The 15827-nt window shown below is 44.8% G+C and overlaps 2 protein-coding genes across 3 annotated transcripts; one reads left to right on the top strand and one right to left on the bottom strand.

Annotated features, from left to right (window-relative positions):
* Positions 1–2290: 2290 nt before the first annotated feature.
* On the bottom strand, positions 2291–4642 carry Zbtb3 (zinc finger and BTB domain containing 3). Of its 2 annotated transcripts, none has more exons than XM_026407607.2 (2): positions 4625–4642; positions 2291–4173 (listed from the first exon to the last, which is right to left on the bottom strand). In XM_026407607.2, exon 2 carries the CDS (start codon positions 4120–4122, stop codon positions 2563–2565), a length of 1560 nt encoding a protein of 519 aa, XP_026263392.2. In that variant the 5' UTR covers positions 4123–4173; positions 4625–4642; the 3' UTR covers positions 2291–2562. The 2 variants fall into 2 exon arrangements, with proteins under 2 accessions (XP_026263392.2, XP_077653570.1); XM_077797444.1 differs by lacking the exon at positions 4625–4642 and adding an exon at positions 4370–4429.
* Positions 4643–10088: 5446 nt separating this feature from the next.
* On the top strand, positions 10089–15233 carry Polr2g (RNA polymerase II subunit G). The gene is made up of 8 exons (XM_026407608.2): positions 10089–10200; positions 10320–10429; positions 12381–12540; positions 13765–13815; positions 14355–14420; positions 14521–14592; positions 14782–14815; positions 15023–15233. Exons 1-8 carry the CDS (start codon positions 10189–10191, stop codon positions 15034–15036), a joined length of 519 nt encoding a protein of 172 aa, XP_026263393.1. The 5' UTR covers positions 10089–10188; the 3' UTR covers positions 15037–15233.
* Positions 15234–15827: the final 594 nt, after the last annotated feature.

Raw genomic sequence — 15827 nt, 5'->3', positions numbered from 1 at the left:
TGATGGAATTGGCCAGGGGTCCCTAAATCTCTGTATTCAAGTTTGTAGAGGGGGAGGCCACTCTCTTTACCAAGCCTTAATTGTTTCCACAGGATTTAATGATTTCGAATGAGGACACGAAGCATTCATGGTGATATGAAGGGTCATATTTAGGCACATGTAAGACAATTAGAAACTTTGTTTCCCAAATTCAGAACCACCACCTTCACAGTTTGCCTGAACCCTGTACTACCTGTACTAACATGCAGTCACTACTTTATTTGTGGACTGATGTAGCTCAGTGATAGAGTGCCTAGCACATTCTAGACCCTAGGTTTGATTCCTAATACTGCTAAAAATTTTTTTAATATGTATTTTTATTTAAATTTTATATTTTTAGGGACAGGATCTCATTATGTTACCCAGGCTGGCCTGAAACTCTTGATTGATCCTCCTGCTTCAGCTTCCTGTGTAGCTGGGACTAAAGATGTGTACCACCTTGTCTGGCTTTAGAATTCACTTAGCAATAAAAATGTTAAGCCTTATCAACTTTCACTTCCCATATTGTCCTAGTAAGAAGTTTCATTTGTTTTTCTTCAGGACTGGGCAATAAACCCAGGGCTGTGCATAAGCTAGACAAGTGCTCTACCAATTGAGCTCCTTCCCCAGCCCTTTTTATTTATCTTGAGATGGGGTCTCTCTAAGTTACCCAGGCTGACCTTGAACTTGGGATCCTCCTACTTCAGCCTGTGAGTACCTGAGAAGCAGTGAAGAGGCTTTCTATGGCCCAGTCTTTGCTGCTCAGCTCTCTTTACTATAATTCCAAAACAGTTTGCTAGGAAGAATTTATAGTGCAGACTATGATATATGGACCCCAAAAGATAAAAGGGTTTTTTTTAAATTGTTTTTTCACCTTTCCCTCCCACCCTGCTTTATTTGCACTCAGGTCCCTGAGGGAGACACCTAATCAGTTCTACTGATCAGTTTTTCCACCACCTGGCAGACCCTTTCTCCTACATTTCTAGAGCTCTTTTTCCCCATCTGACATCAACACCCTAAATTCCCATTTCTTTGCTCCCTCCACTGACAATAGCAACCTATATGACTTTGGGTGACTAATAAAACCTCTCTAGGGTGCTGTTACCATGCTTTTGAAGTGAGGGAATGGGACCAGATCAACTGTAATATCCTCACATGCAGAATGTCTTGCTTTAGCTATCCCAAGCAGCCACTATTTCTAACCTCAACAGGCCCTCAACCTCCCTCCACAATTCCACCATCATGAAACTGTTTTCTGCCTTTCAATTTTTCATCTTTGGACACCTCGGTTCATATTTACAATATGTAGGCAGAATTTTCAAGTCTTTAACACAGTGTCTTTCATTGAAACAATCAAAATTCTTTCTACACAGACAGCAAAGGTGACAAGGAAACAAAACCAAACACTCAAAAGAACAAGAAAACAATTTCCAGTTCTTGGCTAACTATGTTCAACGATATTTTAGACCAGCATATCACGCATAGTGCCTGGAATCAAAAGCTGGTTCAAATCCTGATTTGCCCCTTAGTCAATTCTGTGACCTTGAACAAGTAAACTTGGGGCTTTTTGATTTTGGTACCTGGGATTGAATGCAGGGGTGCTTAACTACTGAGCCACATCTTCAGACCTTTTTTTATTTTATTTAGAGACAAGGTCTGAGTTGCTGAGGCTGGTCTCAACTTCCTGAGCCGTTGGGATTACTGGTGTGTGCCACCGCACCAGGCTAACTTGGGTTTGAGCCTCAAGTTTCCTCTGAAAAAAATAGGTGGCTAATACACCACAAAGTGAAGAAGTAAATGAGTTTTCTATTAAGTACCCAATACAGCCCAAAACACAAGAGCTCAACTACAATAATAAACCATAATTGTGTAAGATTCCCCAAGTTTACAATGCCTTCTGCTATCTCACTTTTTTCCTCATAAGTGATCAGGCCCCCACTCCTTCCCCAAGTACAAATGTCAGCTAAAGAACTGGACGAAAGAGACTGGGTTGTGGCTCAGTGGTAGAGTACTCACTTAGCATGCATGAGGCACTGGGTTCGATCCTCTGCACCACATAAAAATAAAATAAAAAGGGGCTGGGGATATAGCTCACTTGGTATTGCTTGCCTAGCATGCACAGGGCCCTGGGTTCAATCCCTGGCTCCACAAATAAATAGATAGATAGATAGATAGATAAATAATAATAAAATAAAGTAAATGAAGAACTGGATGAAAGACACAAAGCCATACAAGTTTGTGGAAGAAACAAGCCAACATCAATTCAAAGAGATAATTTCACTGCTAGTTTTATGTTCCAGAATGTGGAATAAGAAGTGATTACACCTCAGGAAAATTCCCAGTACCCTTGGGGAGAGCTGGCTGATCTGTTCTGGCCCATAAAGTCCTGCATATCTGGCTGGATAAAGAAAACAGTAGGAACCTTCAGGCCAGGCAGAACCTTCATTTGTCACCCAACAGGAGTGACAAGATGCTTCCAACCTCTGTGCTGCCATCTAACGATGTTAAGAGCAGGGCTGGTATCAGCTCATGCTCACCCAGATATTAGTTTTTGGAGCCAAGTACAAAATCTTTGGGTGGTCCACCACTGCTCTGTCTCTCTGCTGTTGGAGAACCAGGGAGGGGCTGCACCCCTAGAACAGAGCCAGCTTCTGGATCTGGTTTGCTGCGTTTGGCCAGATCCTCATTGTGAGCCTTGCGGATGTGTCTGTAGAGGTCCCCTGACTGCGTGTAGCTGCGCAGACAGTAGCGGCACTCATAGGGTCGCTCCCGTGTGTGCACGGTGGCATGTCGCCGCAGTGTATAAGAGCATGAGAAGGTCTTCCCACATGTCTTGCAAGTGGGAACATCCTCAGTAAAAACCCCAAAGTTTCCTGGGGCTGCTTCATACTCAGAAGGTGGGTAAAGTGGCTCATGTAGGGCTGGGGGTGCAGGCAGGGGTGAGGTCACCAGTCCTCGATGATATTGCCCTGGACCAGGCAGCAGATGGTAGGGTAGATGAGGGTCTGTAGGCATGAAGTGGTCGCTTGGCCCATCCTCCAGTCCTGTTGCCCCTGGTTCCTCAAAAGCCTCTGGCTGGGAGGGCTGTCCTCCATACACTGGTCTTCCAGGTGGGAACAGTCCCTCAGGACCCTGAGTCTGTTCCTCTGCTACATCAGTCTCCTCATCAGAGATCACAATAGCTTCTACTTTCACCTGGACCAGCTCAGCTTCTGCTGGAGCTGGAGCCTGGGATGAAACTGGGGCTGAGACTGGGGTTGGAGCTGGAGCTGAAGCTGGAGGATAGAATCCTTGCAAAGGTCCTCCAGTATCCCTTGGTTCCACCACCCTCAGGCTCTCAGGACCCACATCAAGAGGAGTCAGGGGTTCCACTGAAACTGTTGGGAGGCCAGAAGAGAAGTAGTTTGCAGGAATGGTTTCTGTGGAGCTACTGGGACTGGCAAGAGAAACAGAGACATCAACTACTGGTGGTGGAGGTGCCCGCAGATGTGGTGAGTCAACCTCCATGCCAGGCTGTGTAGTGTCAGCCCCACCAGGCAATGGTGGTTCATCTGGAGGACGCACAGTAGGTAAAGGAGCAGCCAGGCTTTTCCATTCCTCTTTGCCCCAATGGCCTGATGTCTCAGGGGATGCCAACAAAGGCCGGGGGCCATGGGAGGTGCTGGACAAAAACTCCAAACTAGGGGGCTGTGAATTGGTTTCTTCCTCCTTCTTGGTACTGTCTGCCTCTGCCAGGGCCCGGGCTTGCAGCCTCTGCTTACACACTTTGACGATGTCATTCATATGCAAGTAGCTGGCAGCTGCCAACACATCCTCAAGAGGGGTATCTCCCCTCAGGGCCAGCTGGCCAGCATACATAAAGTCCAGAAGCAGCCCAAAAGCAGGGGCCGTGACAATCTCGTTGTGAATACACACCAGATCCCTCTTGTCCAATTCCCGCTCCTTGTAAAAAAGCTGAAAGAATGGGCTGCAGGAGGCCAGCACAGCCCGATGTGCCAAGAACTGGGTGCTACCCACCATCACGGTGCAGTCACAAAGGAAACCCTGGGACCGCTGCTCCCGGAGGCTCTGCAGCAGCTGTTGACTGTGTTCTGGGAACTCCATAGCACCCCACGAAAGGGAGGGCGCCCAAGTAAGGTCCCCACCAGTGGCTCCCTGGGAAGAGAGGACAGTGGGTTAGGGCAGGTAACTTCCCCAGCAGCCTTAAACGTTAGTCTTTAACTACCGCTCACCACCCCAAGGCCTCTGGCAACACAGACCGCACCCCAAGACGCTCCCTTTAAGTTTCTACCCTTCTTTTTCCTACGTCACACCCAAAGATCTCCTACTAGCTCCGCCCCCTCAAACTAACCTTAGGATCAGGCCCCGCCTCCGGTCGAAAAAGGCCCTGCCCCCGGAAGTCCCGCCCCCTAGCCAGCCTCGGCTTCCTCGGTTGCCACCCGGTCGCTTCCAGCGGCTCCTCCAACTAGGAGTCTGTTTTGCTCCCAGGCTTTCCGGAGCGATGCCTTTACGCTCCACTCCGAGAACTCCCTGAGCCTCTCCCTTTCGCTTTCCAGGTGCTAAGGACTCCTGGGGTGGGAACTAGCAGAGAAAGCTGATCCCTCACCACCACCAGCAGCCACCAGGCGAGCTCCGCCCCTTCCCACCTTCTCAGTGTTAATTGGTTCAAGCTCTCCTTCCCCCGTTGAGGATTGGCCAGATGTCCACTGTCCCGCCCCTCTCCGGCCGGCGTGTCCAAGTGGGTGCTCGGATCCATCGCTCAGACAGATAGGAGCCCGATTGGTTATCACTCTTGTCTTGAGCTTTTCCTCTTCGTCCCTCCTTCTTTGCCTCAGAGCCCTCGGGATTGGCTGAACTGCTCAGTCTACCGAGGCATCAGGCGGGCTGGGACCCCTAAGAGCACTATATCAGAAACTACACCTTGTTGTGCGGGAGTGAACAGCACGTCACCTTACTATAGTGTGACCGGGAAAAGGAGGAATAAAAATCCAATGTGGTACTCTGGAGACCCGGGCCTTAGGCTTTGCAGAAACCATGGGCAAGAATCACACACGCCTCCCTGACCGGCAGTTATCTCCTGAAGGTCCCTTGCTCAAAGATTCCTTGATGTCCCCATCTGCTCCACTCCTCCAATCTAATGGTCTCAGGGCCTCTGGCTTAGTAATGGTGGTGTCAGGGATCTAGCAGCTGTCAGAATGTTGCGTCCTCAGCCTAGACTATATGGGCAACTTCAAATGAAGAGGATAGACTGTCCTCTCTGTCCAGAGGTACTGGGCAGGTGCTGGTAGGAAAGCGTTAGGGCTTTACAGTATCACCGTGTGCGTGGTGACACATGACTGTAATCCCAGCCACTCAAGGTTGAGGCTGGTGGGTCCCAAATCAGAGACCAATCTGGGCAATTTAGCAAGACCCTGTCTCAAAAACAAACAAACAAAAAACCTGGCCTGGGTTGTAGCTCAGCGGTAGAGCGCCCCTGGTTTCAAGCCCCACCAGCGAAATAAATAAATAAAATAAACATATAAATAATAAATATCCCAGGATAGGAGATTTTTAAAGTGTGGCTACTTCTAGGGCTGGGATTGTGGCTCAGTGGTAGAGCGCCCGCCTAGAGCATGCGAGGCCCTGGGTTCCATCCTCAGCACCACATATAAATAAATAAATAAAAACAAAGGTATTGTGTACAACTAAAATAAATAAATATATTTTTAAAAAATGTTTCTACTTCTAGCAGGGCACCCTGGTGCATGACTTTAAGCCCAGTAAAGGATGGCAATTTCGAGGCCAGCCTGGGCAATTTAGCGGCCAGCCTGGGCAATTTAGCAAGATTCTGTCTCAAAATTAAAAAGGGCTGGGTATCAGGCGCCATGGGTACTACTGTAATCCCAGCGATTGAGGCTGAGGCAGCAGGATCTCAAGTTCCAAGGCCAGCCTTGGCAATTAAGCAAGAAAGACCTTGTCTAAAATTTTTAAAAACGGGTGGTGGTGTGGCTAGGGATGTAGCTCACCAGCTGAGTGTCCATGAGTTTAATCCCCAATGCCATGGAAAATAAATTAAAACATGGCTACTTCTGAAGAAATCTCAGAATATTTCAGTTTCCAGACATGCAGAGGAAAGGGCTATAAACTATGAGTTGGTGTTTTCCTGCCTCCAGTCTGACTCCAGCAGCAATGTGGTTGACAGCATTTTCAGAGAAGTATCTCAGTCCTCCCATCTCCTTCACCCACCACATCAAGCACTTCCATTTTGTTCTTGAATCAAACCTCCAAACAGACCCAACCAGAATTATAGAGAGTTCCTCTATCCAGCATTCTTGTGATAGATACAAGCATCTTAGCTTGAGATCACACCTCTACTCTACCCATTCTCACAAGTCATATTAAAAAAAAATGTATTAATCCACTACAAAATGATGACAATAAGCCAACTACTGGTGGGTATTTTTTTGGCGGGGAGGGTGCTGGGGTTTGACCCAGGGCTTTGCTCATGCTAAGCACATACTCTACTACTGAACTATAGGTGTCAAAGCCCTAATATTTTCATTTTTTTGTGAAAAATAACTTTATTTACCAAATAAAAAATCTGTAGTGAGAATAAGTGACATTGATTTGCATTTTTTCACATCTCTGTAGTATCTAGGTTAATAGAAGAAAGATAGATTTTCACATCTGTTTCTGTTTTCATCTATTATGATATATTTTTTTTTTAATTTTTTTTTAGATGTTGATGGACCTTTATTTTATTCATTTATTTATATGTGGTGCTGAGAATCGAACCCAGGGCTTCACACATGCTAGGCAAGTGCTCTACCACCAAGCCACAACTCCAGCCCCTATTGTTTGTTTTTGTTTTTGTTTGTTTTAGTACCAAGAATTGAACTCAGGGGCACTCAGCCACTGAGCCACATGCCCAGCTCTATTTTCTTTTATTTAGAGACTGAGTCTCATTGATTGGTTTACACCTCAATGATAGGTGCTGAAGCTAGCTTTGAACTTGGGATCCTCCTGCCTCAGCCTCCCAAGCCTCTAGGATTATTGGTGGGTACCACCACACCCTGCTGACATATTGTTTTGATGTGAGTACATGAAGAAAATCTGATCTCACAGATATGTAACTGAAGAGGATCCCATCAATCTTTTGGAATTGTCTTTCAGGACTGACTCAGAAGTGGCACACCTATAATCTCAGTGAATTGAAAGGATGAGTCAGGAGGATCACAAATTGGAGGCAGGCTGGGAAATTTAGCCAGACTGTCTCAAAATAAAAAAGAAGTGGCTGGTTTTATGGCTCAGTGGTAGAGTGATTGCCTAGCACATCTGATTTTCAGCAACACATAAAAAGAAAGAAAGAAAGAAAGAAAGAAAGAAAGAAAGAAAGAAAGAAAGAAAGAAAGAAAGAAAGATTGATTGGGGGGAAAGAATGGTTTGTTTGTTTGTTTATCTATCATCTATCTATCTATTTATTTATTTATGTGGTGCTGGGGATTGAACCCAGGGCCTTGTGCATGTGATCTTTATTTTATTTATTTATACGTGATGCTCAGATTCAAGCCCAATGGCTCACATATGCAAGCCAAGTGCGCTACCACTGAGCCACAGTCCCAGCTCATCTCCAGCTCTATTTTATATTTTATTTAAAGACAGGGTCTCACTGAGTTTGTTTAGTGCCTTGCCATTGCTGAGGCTGGCTTTGAGCTCATGATCCTCCTGCCTCAGCCTCCTGAGTGGATGGGATTACCTGGGATTACTGTCATGCGCTACTGCATCAGGCTTTTTTTTTTTCTTTTACATACATGACAATAGTAGAATGCATTACAATCATAATTATGCATTCACAATACCATTTTCATAACTTATATATATATATATATATATATATATATATATATATATATATATTTAGTTGTCAATGGACATTAATTTTATTTATTTATTTATTTATATGTGGTGTTGAGAATCAAACCCAGTACCCCACATATGCCAGGCAAGTGCTCTACCATTGAGCCACAACCTCATCCCTCCCCAGGTCTTTTATTTTTTAATTGTTTATTTTTTATTTTGAGACAAGTCCTCTTTAAATTGCTGAGGTTGGCCTTTAACTTGTGATCCGCCTATCTCAGCCTCCCCAGTTGTTGTTATTACAGGCATTTGCCACCACATCCAGCTACCAAGCTGCCTTGGTCTTTTTGGTGATCAGTCTCCACCCTGAAGCTACCCTAGGGGCCCCTAATCACCATTTATGTCATTAGCATATAAAAGGTCAATCTTTACTCCAAAGATTCAAAGCATCTTAGAAGTCCAAATAAACCAAACTAATAAAAATTCGGCAGATTAGTGCTGATGAAGAAGATATTAGAACAACCAGAATTCTAACACATAAATTATATAATATACCACACAGATACAATAAATGCAAGAACACTGATAATTGAATAGGGCAGTGTCAGTAAGCCTATCATATCAGCAACTCAGGAGGTTGAGGTAGGAGGTTTGCAATTTTGACGCTAGTTGAGGCATTTGAAGACACTGTCTCAAAATTAATTTCATGGGTTGGGGTTGTGGCTGAGCAGTAGAGCGCTCGTCTAGCATAAGTGAAGCCCTGGGTTTGATCCTCAGCACCATATAAAAATAAATAAATAAAATAAAGGTATTATGTCCAACTACAACTAAATTTAAAAAAAAAAATTTTAAAAATTTAAAAATAAAATTATCTTGGGGCTGGGGATGTGGCTCAAGCGGTAGCGTGCTTGCCTGACATGCCTGCGGCCCGGGTTTGATCCTCAGCACCACATACAAACAAAGATGTTGTGTCTGCTAAATACTAAAATAAATAAATAAATATTTAAAAAATTCTCTCTCTCACTCTCTCTTAAAAAATATATATATAATATATATATAAACACAAAAAAAACCCAAAATTATCTGATGATGTATCTTAAAAGTAAAACCGTACTGTGTTTGATTTCTAGCACAACAAACAAAAACCAAAAGAAAAAACCCACACTTACAATAGTAAGTAGGTAAAGTAACTAGGAAGTGATCAGTTTTGAGTATATATTTCCTTTCTCCCTCCCCACCCCCTTCTCCCCCTATCCCCTCTCTTCTTGGGACTGGGGAATTAACTCAGGGTGCTTTACCACTGAGCTACATTTCCAATGCTTTTTATTTTTATTATTTTTGGAGGCGGGTACCAGGGATAGAACTCAGGGGCACTCGACCACTGAGCCACATCCCCTGCCCTATTTGTATTTTTATTATTTGTATTTTTTTATTTTAAGATAGATTCTCCCTACCTTGCTGAGTTACTCACTAAATTGTCTAGGCTGGCCTAGCACTTGCCATCCTCCTGCCTCAGTCTTCTGAGTTAAGATAAAAGGCGCGCACTACCATGCCGGGCAAATGATTTACTTTTGAATAATGGCTGTGTTTAAAGAACAGCTTGCTTAATTCCTGAAATTTTAGGGAGTGGTTATTGCTACCCAGTACTAGCCAGCTCCAGCACATTGAACGTCAGCAGATTAGGTCTTTGCAGGGAGGCTGGCCTGGAAAGGGGGAGAGGTGGGAGAAAGCGCAGAGTTGAGAGGGTACAGATTCTCAGTTCTGTAGCATCCCCCCACAACCCAACCCCACTCTGGTGTGTGCGCCAGCGCCCCAGGAGTACAATAATAAGGTTTCCTCTCCAGGGAGCAAGTCATGTAGTGAGTGCTCAGTAAATGTTTGTTGAAGGAATGATTGAATGCATAAATATTCGGAATGCCTGAATTTGCAAGCGCCTTGAATTTGAATTCCAGTCCTGAGTGACTACAACCCTTGGGTGCATTAAAGTCTTTAATTATGTTATTTTCACTAATAAAGCCTATTAAAAGTGTTTACTGAGCATTTACGCATATGTAACAACGAATCCCACCATTATAATGCACCAATAAAAATATGGGGGGAAAAGTATTTACTGAGCATCTACTACAGGCTACTTCGGATCTGAGTTTTGACAGTCCGCCGTGGGGCGGGGCTTCAGGGACAGAGCTTAACGAGTCCCCGCCCACTACAGCGAGGTCCAATCAGATCGGCGCAGGGACCCGGAAGCGAGGTTGTGGTTGTAGCGTGCGCTTCCGGAGGAGACAGATAAATTGTTGTCCCAGGTGTGGACGCCTCAGTCCAACCTCCTCCGCAAAGATGTTCTACCACGTGAGTAGGCGCCGGTTGGCGACGAGGGTTGGGTCTCGAGGTGCAGCGAGGCTGGGCGCCTCTTCTCGCCCCTTGCCCTCGCCGCTCCTGGCCCTGTCTCCATTCTCCTTTCCCTGCAGATCTCCCTGGAGCACGAGATCCTGCTGCACCCGCGCTACTTCGGCCCCAACTTGCTCAATACCGTGAAGCAGAAGCTTTTCACCGAGGTGGAGGGAACCTGCACCGGAAAGTAAGTTTGCTCCCATCGCGCTGTAAGGTCTTTGCGCACACAGTGCCCCATGCCAACAACTCTCTACCTAATTCCTACTCATCTTGTAAGGCCGTGCAACCCACTCTGGGGAGCCCTCTCACCCTCCCAGGCCCCCAGGCAGCCAGTTGCTTCCTTCCCAATGCGTCCTCTGCAAAGTTGGGTAATGAGACTTCCCTCAGTCGAGATTGGACTTTTCCTTTAGTCTGCAAACACTTTAAAAGCTCCTGTTGTGTGTCAGGGCGTATGTTGGATCCTGCAAACATGCAATGAAAACAGTCCTCGTAGAGCTCAGAGTTTAATCATTGTTCCTGTGTGTGCTGTCCTGTGATTCTGCTGGGTTTCTCTATACCCTGTGCCCAGGGACCTGGCTTGGCACATCATGGGCCTCAGTGTTTCCTGAATGATCGATCTGAAAAAGCACAACGAGAGTTTATGAGAAGGAACAGGGTTGAGACTTGAATTCTTTGAGTTTTGCACAGAAGGGTCTCCCACAGACCATTATGAGTGGGCTGGGATTCAGTCCAGGATAGTAGAGTCTGGGCTTCCAGCATCAGAATATTAGAATAACCTAGCGCTGTTCCTTTTATGTTTAGTTTTGGGGGCTTTTTGGTATGGGGATTGAACCGCGGGGTGCTTAATCACTGAGCCACATCCTTGGCTCTTTTTTTTTTTTTTTTTTTTTTTTAATTTGGAGACAGGGTCTCACTATGTTGTGGGAATTGGCTTTGAACTTGCAATCCTCCCCCTGAGGGCCTCTTTAATTTGATTAGACTGGCCTTGAACTTGTGATCCTCCTGCCTCAGGCTTCTGTGTGTCTGGGATTTCCACCATGCCTAGCAGGCTGTTCTTTTTAAAATTTTTAAAGATTTATTTTCTTAACAAGTTTGTTTTTCTTTTCTTGCTTTCTTTTTGCCATACTGGGGATTGATTCCAGGGGTCTTTTATCACTGAGCAACGTAGCTGGGGCAGTTTGTTTGTTTAGTACTGGGGATTAACTTGGGTGCTTAACTACTGAGTCACACCTAGACCTTTTAAAATTTTATTATGTTATTATTATTATTTTGGTACCAGGGATTGAAACCAGGGCTCTTAACACTGAGCAACATCCCCAGCCCTTTTCTGTATTTTATTTAGAGACATGGTCTCACTGAGTTGCTGAGGATGGCTTTGAACCCATGCCTCAGCCTTCCAAGCTTCTGGGGATTATAGGCATTCACCACTGCACCCAGTTTCTGGGGCAGTTCTTGATCATGCAGGTTCTTGAGCTGCTTTTTTCCCTATAGAATCAGGACTGCCTGAGAGCCTTCAGGAGAATCTTCATTTTTTTTTTTTTTTTTTTTAACTTCTCAGTAAAATGAAGGGTCAAAAAAAGACAGAGCTGGGCATGGTGGCACATACCTATAATCCCAGCTACTCTGGAAGCTGAGACAGGAGTATCATAAGTTCAAGGCCAGCCTTAGCAACTTAGTGAGACTCTCAAAATAAAAACCAGTATACTTTATTTTCTGATGTTTTATTCTGCACACCAGATAAGGAAAATGATGACCTGAAATATGTTGAGAACAGTAATTAAGGACTCTACAAAAATTTTCCCAGTTGTACAAGTACAGATACCTTGATTTAGAGTATTTTTCATAATAATTCCCGAGAATCTTCGTATAAAAAGTTCCTCCCAGGTGATTCTGAGGCATAACAAAGATTCAGGTCCATTAACTCAGTGCGGCTTTCTTTTTGGACATTTGTTGTAAAATTTTGAAAGCAGCATTTGAGCTTACAAATATTTATCTGTGTCCTTTCTCTTGGCCATTAAACTCTGAGGGTCAGAGGTGACATCTTTACCCCTCCTCCCCTCAGGCTCAGTGACTGTTGCTACAGATGGCTTTAGAGGCTCTTGTAATACAGTGCCTTTCTCTTTTTGTCTTCCTTATAGGTATGGCTTTGTAATTGCTGTCACCACCATCGACAACATTGGTGCTGGTGTAATCCAGCCAGGCCGGGGCTTTGTTCTTTATCCAGTTAAGTACAAGGCCATTGTTTTCCGGCCTTTTAAAGGCGAGGTTGTGGATGCTGTGGTCACTCAGGTCAATAAGGTAAGAACATTCATAGGAGGCCATGGTGTGGGTCCTCGGGAATTCTAAGATGCGTCCTCATTCCACTTACTAACTGTACCTTAGTCAAGTCACTTCTTTGTACCTGTCAAAATACTCAAGGGCATGTGAGTCAATGTGAATAATTACAACAGGAGCCTACATTGACTAAGTAGTTACTGTGGACCAAGTATTGTTCAAAGCCCTACAGTGACTGTGTTTCTATCTCTGTTTACAGACACTGAAGCTTAGAGAAATGTACTGGCCAAGACTCTGTGGCCAACAAGGGTTTATATCTTGGGCTAATAAGTCCTAGGTTTAAATTCTTTACAATTACACTATATTTGCTTAATTTAAATGAAAGGTGGTTCTGGGCCTTTCATTTCATTACAGGCCTATAATCCAGCAATTTAGGAGGTTCAGGTAGGAAGATAGCAAGTTTGAGGTCAACCTCAGCAACTTAGTGAGACAGGGTGGTGTAGGGGATGTAGTTCACTGGTACAGTATTTGTCTAGCATACATGAGGCCCTGGTTTAATCCCCCACATGGGAAGGGGAAAAACAGTAAAATGAAGGGTCAAAAAAAGACACAGGGCTGGGCATGGTGGCACATACCTATAATCCCAGCTACTCTGGAAGCTGAGATAGGAGTATCATAAGTTCAAGGCCAGCCTTAGCAACTTAGTGAGATTCTCAAAATAAAAACTAAATGGGGATATAGCTTAGTGGTAAAGTGCCTGTGGGTTCAATACCGGAATCAATTAAAAAAAAAGCAAATGTTGCAGTTCAGACTGGATACAGATAAAAATGGTGGTCTTGTCAGAGCAATTTTAGAGGAGGAAAAGTTTATTTGGCCCTTGTGGTTTTAGAGATCTCAGTTCACAGACAGCCACCTCTGTTGCTCTGGGCCCGGATAAAGCAGAACACAATGGCAGAAGGGAGTGGAGGAGGAAAGCAGTTCAGGAGAAGGCAATCCGGAAGCTGAGTTCCACTCAACAGGGAAAATATAGAAACCCCCAAAGCACATTCCCAGTAGCCTACCTCCTTCAACCACATCCTATCCGCCTACCCTGTTCGTCCATTCAAGTGGAATAACATACTGATTAGGTTAAAGCTTACAGCCCAATCATTGCACCTAATGATTGTCTAATGTGAGCTTTTGGGGACAACCTAAAACTTAAGGATTTGAGAGGAAAAGGGAAAGTATGATTATTCATTTTCCTCCTAGGTTGGACTCTTCACAGAAATTGGGCCCATGTCTTGCTTCATTTCTCGACATGTAAGTCTAGACACGTTGGGCGGGGCTAAGGAAGAGACACCCAATCATGACCATCTACTGAAACATTCAATACAGCTGGGTGTGGTGGCATGTGCCTGTAATCCCAGGGACTCAGGAGGCTGAGATAGGAGGATTGCAAATTTGAGGTCAGCCTCAGCAATTCAGTAAGAGCCTGTCTCGAAATAAAAAGGCCTTGGGAAGTAGCTCAGGGGTAAAGCTTCCCTGGGTTTAATCCCCAAGAGTTTAAAAAGAAAAAAATGCTGACCTGGCCTGGCTCTGTGGTATGTGTATGTAATCCCAGCTACTAGGGAGGCTGAGTCAGGATGGCAATTTGAAGCCAGCCTGGGCAATTTAGCAAGACCCTAAGTAAAAAAGCAGTGGCTGAGGTGGGGGGAGGGGATATGATTGTCTATTCACAGGCTGGGGGGTATAGCTTAGTGGTAGAGCACTTGTCTAGCATATGTGAGGCCTTGGATTTGATCCCCAGCACCACAAAAATAAATAAGCAAAGTGCTGACAAGTATCACTTTTCCTTTCAGTCCATCCCATCAGAGATGGAATTTGATCCTAATTCTAACCCACCATGTTACAAGACAATGGATGAGGTGAGTGGGTAGGAGGAAGGCAGAGGGGGGGAATAGGCCAGGCTGAGGGAAGAGGATTGCCCTGGGAATGTCTGAGTACACTGTTGTCTCCTCTTCTTAGGACATTGTGATTCAGCAGGAGGATGACATCCGCTTGAAGATTGTGGGGACCCGCGTGGACAAGAATGACATTGTGAGTCTCTTGCCTACCATAGCCATACCAGGCAGAACTGAATGCTGTGGACTTCTTTACCACTCACAGTTCTGGGGGAGGGGGTGGGGTTCTGTGGTGTTCTGGGTGGCAGAAGACCTGGGGCTTGTGGGGTAGAGGAGGTTCTGCTCTTGCCTTGTCCTGGTTTCATGTTTATTTTCTTTCCTACAGTTTGCCATTGGCTCCCTGATGGATGATTACTTGGGTGAGTGCCTGATTTGTGGTGACCTGGAGAATGGGTGTGTAGGAGAGGGAAGTGGGTGTAGGATTTAATGCCTGGGACAGAGACATTAGAAATTTTTATTCTGTCTGCTTGGAAGATCTAGGACCTGTGCCCTTGGGATGGGAAGTAGGTGGTTGTGGCTGCCTCTGAGCTCTGGGTGTAACTGATGTACCTTTCCTGTTTTCACAGGGCTTGTGAGCTGAGCATGGGAGCCTCCTACCAAGTGTGATCTTGATCTATAAAATGTTGCTTTAATACTTGCAGAGTTGTCTAGAGACTCCCTCTGGCTGTTGTTGGGGGAAGCAAGGAAGATTCTTTGTCCCTGAAGCCATCTGGTGCTTCTTCCAGTTTAGCTGTTGCTTGACTCTGTGTTCTAACTATAAAAGGTCATTGGTTCTCATGCAAGTGTCATGTTCTTTTTTTGGTTTTGTTTTATTTTATTTTTTGGTGCTGGGAATTGAACCCAGGGCCCTGTGCATGCAAGGCACTCTACCAATTGAGCTATATTCCCAGCTCTCATATTCCTTTTTGGGTAGGAGCAACACTCTTTTTTAAAAAGGTCATTAGCCAGTTACTCACTGGACCTTTTCCTTGGCCTGATGTTGCAACTGTCCTTGGCCACACATGGGGATTTAACAAACCCTTTTGCTAAGGTCTGAAGTTAACCTCATTGTAGGCAAACTGATATTGGATCATTGACTTTCAGTAAATGAAAACCATCATCACAGCCATTCTGAGTCCTAATCTAATATCAGTGTGTTTGCCTTTCCCATGACCTTAAACTCCAAGAGTATAAGAGGGAAAGGGGGGAAGAAACAACAGATAAGGAAAAATGAACCAGAGAAGAGTAATAGCGCAGATTACAGAGTCCCAACACATCCCTTTTATTTTTTTGTGGTACTGGGGAATTGAAATGGGAACTGTACCACTGAGCTATATCACCAGCCCTTTTATTTATTTTTATTAAATATTTTAGTTGTTGATGGAACTATTA

Source organism: Urocitellus parryii, chromosome 4, assembly GCF_045843805.1.
Source record: "Urocitellus parryii isolate mUroPar1 chromosome 4, mUroPar1.hap1, whole genome shotgun sequence".
Taxonomy (NCBI): Eukaryota; Metazoa; Chordata; class Mammalia; order Rodentia; family Sciuridae; genus Urocitellus; species Urocitellus parryii.
The sequence above is the reverse complement of the archived record's forward strand: the minus strand, read 5'-3'. Positions and strand labels throughout refer to the sequence as shown.

What these genes read in the sequence shown, in the direction of transcription:
- Zbtb3 (XM_026407607.2), bottom strand. Translation starts at nt 4,122, where the DNA reads ATGGAGTTCCCAGAACACAGTCAACAGCTGCTGCAGAGCCTCCGGGAG.
- Polr2g (XM_026407608.2), top strand. An exon ending in GAGGGAACCTGCACCGGAAA is followed by an intron (nt 10,430 to 12,380) that starts GTAAGTTTGCTC and finishes TCTTCCTTATAG; the next exon opens with GTATGGCTTTGTAATTGCTG. An exon ending in GCGTGGACAAGAATGACATT is followed by an intron (nt 14,593 to 14,781) that starts GTGAGTCTCTTG and finishes TCTTTCCTACAG; the next exon opens with TTTGCCATTGGCTCCCTGAT.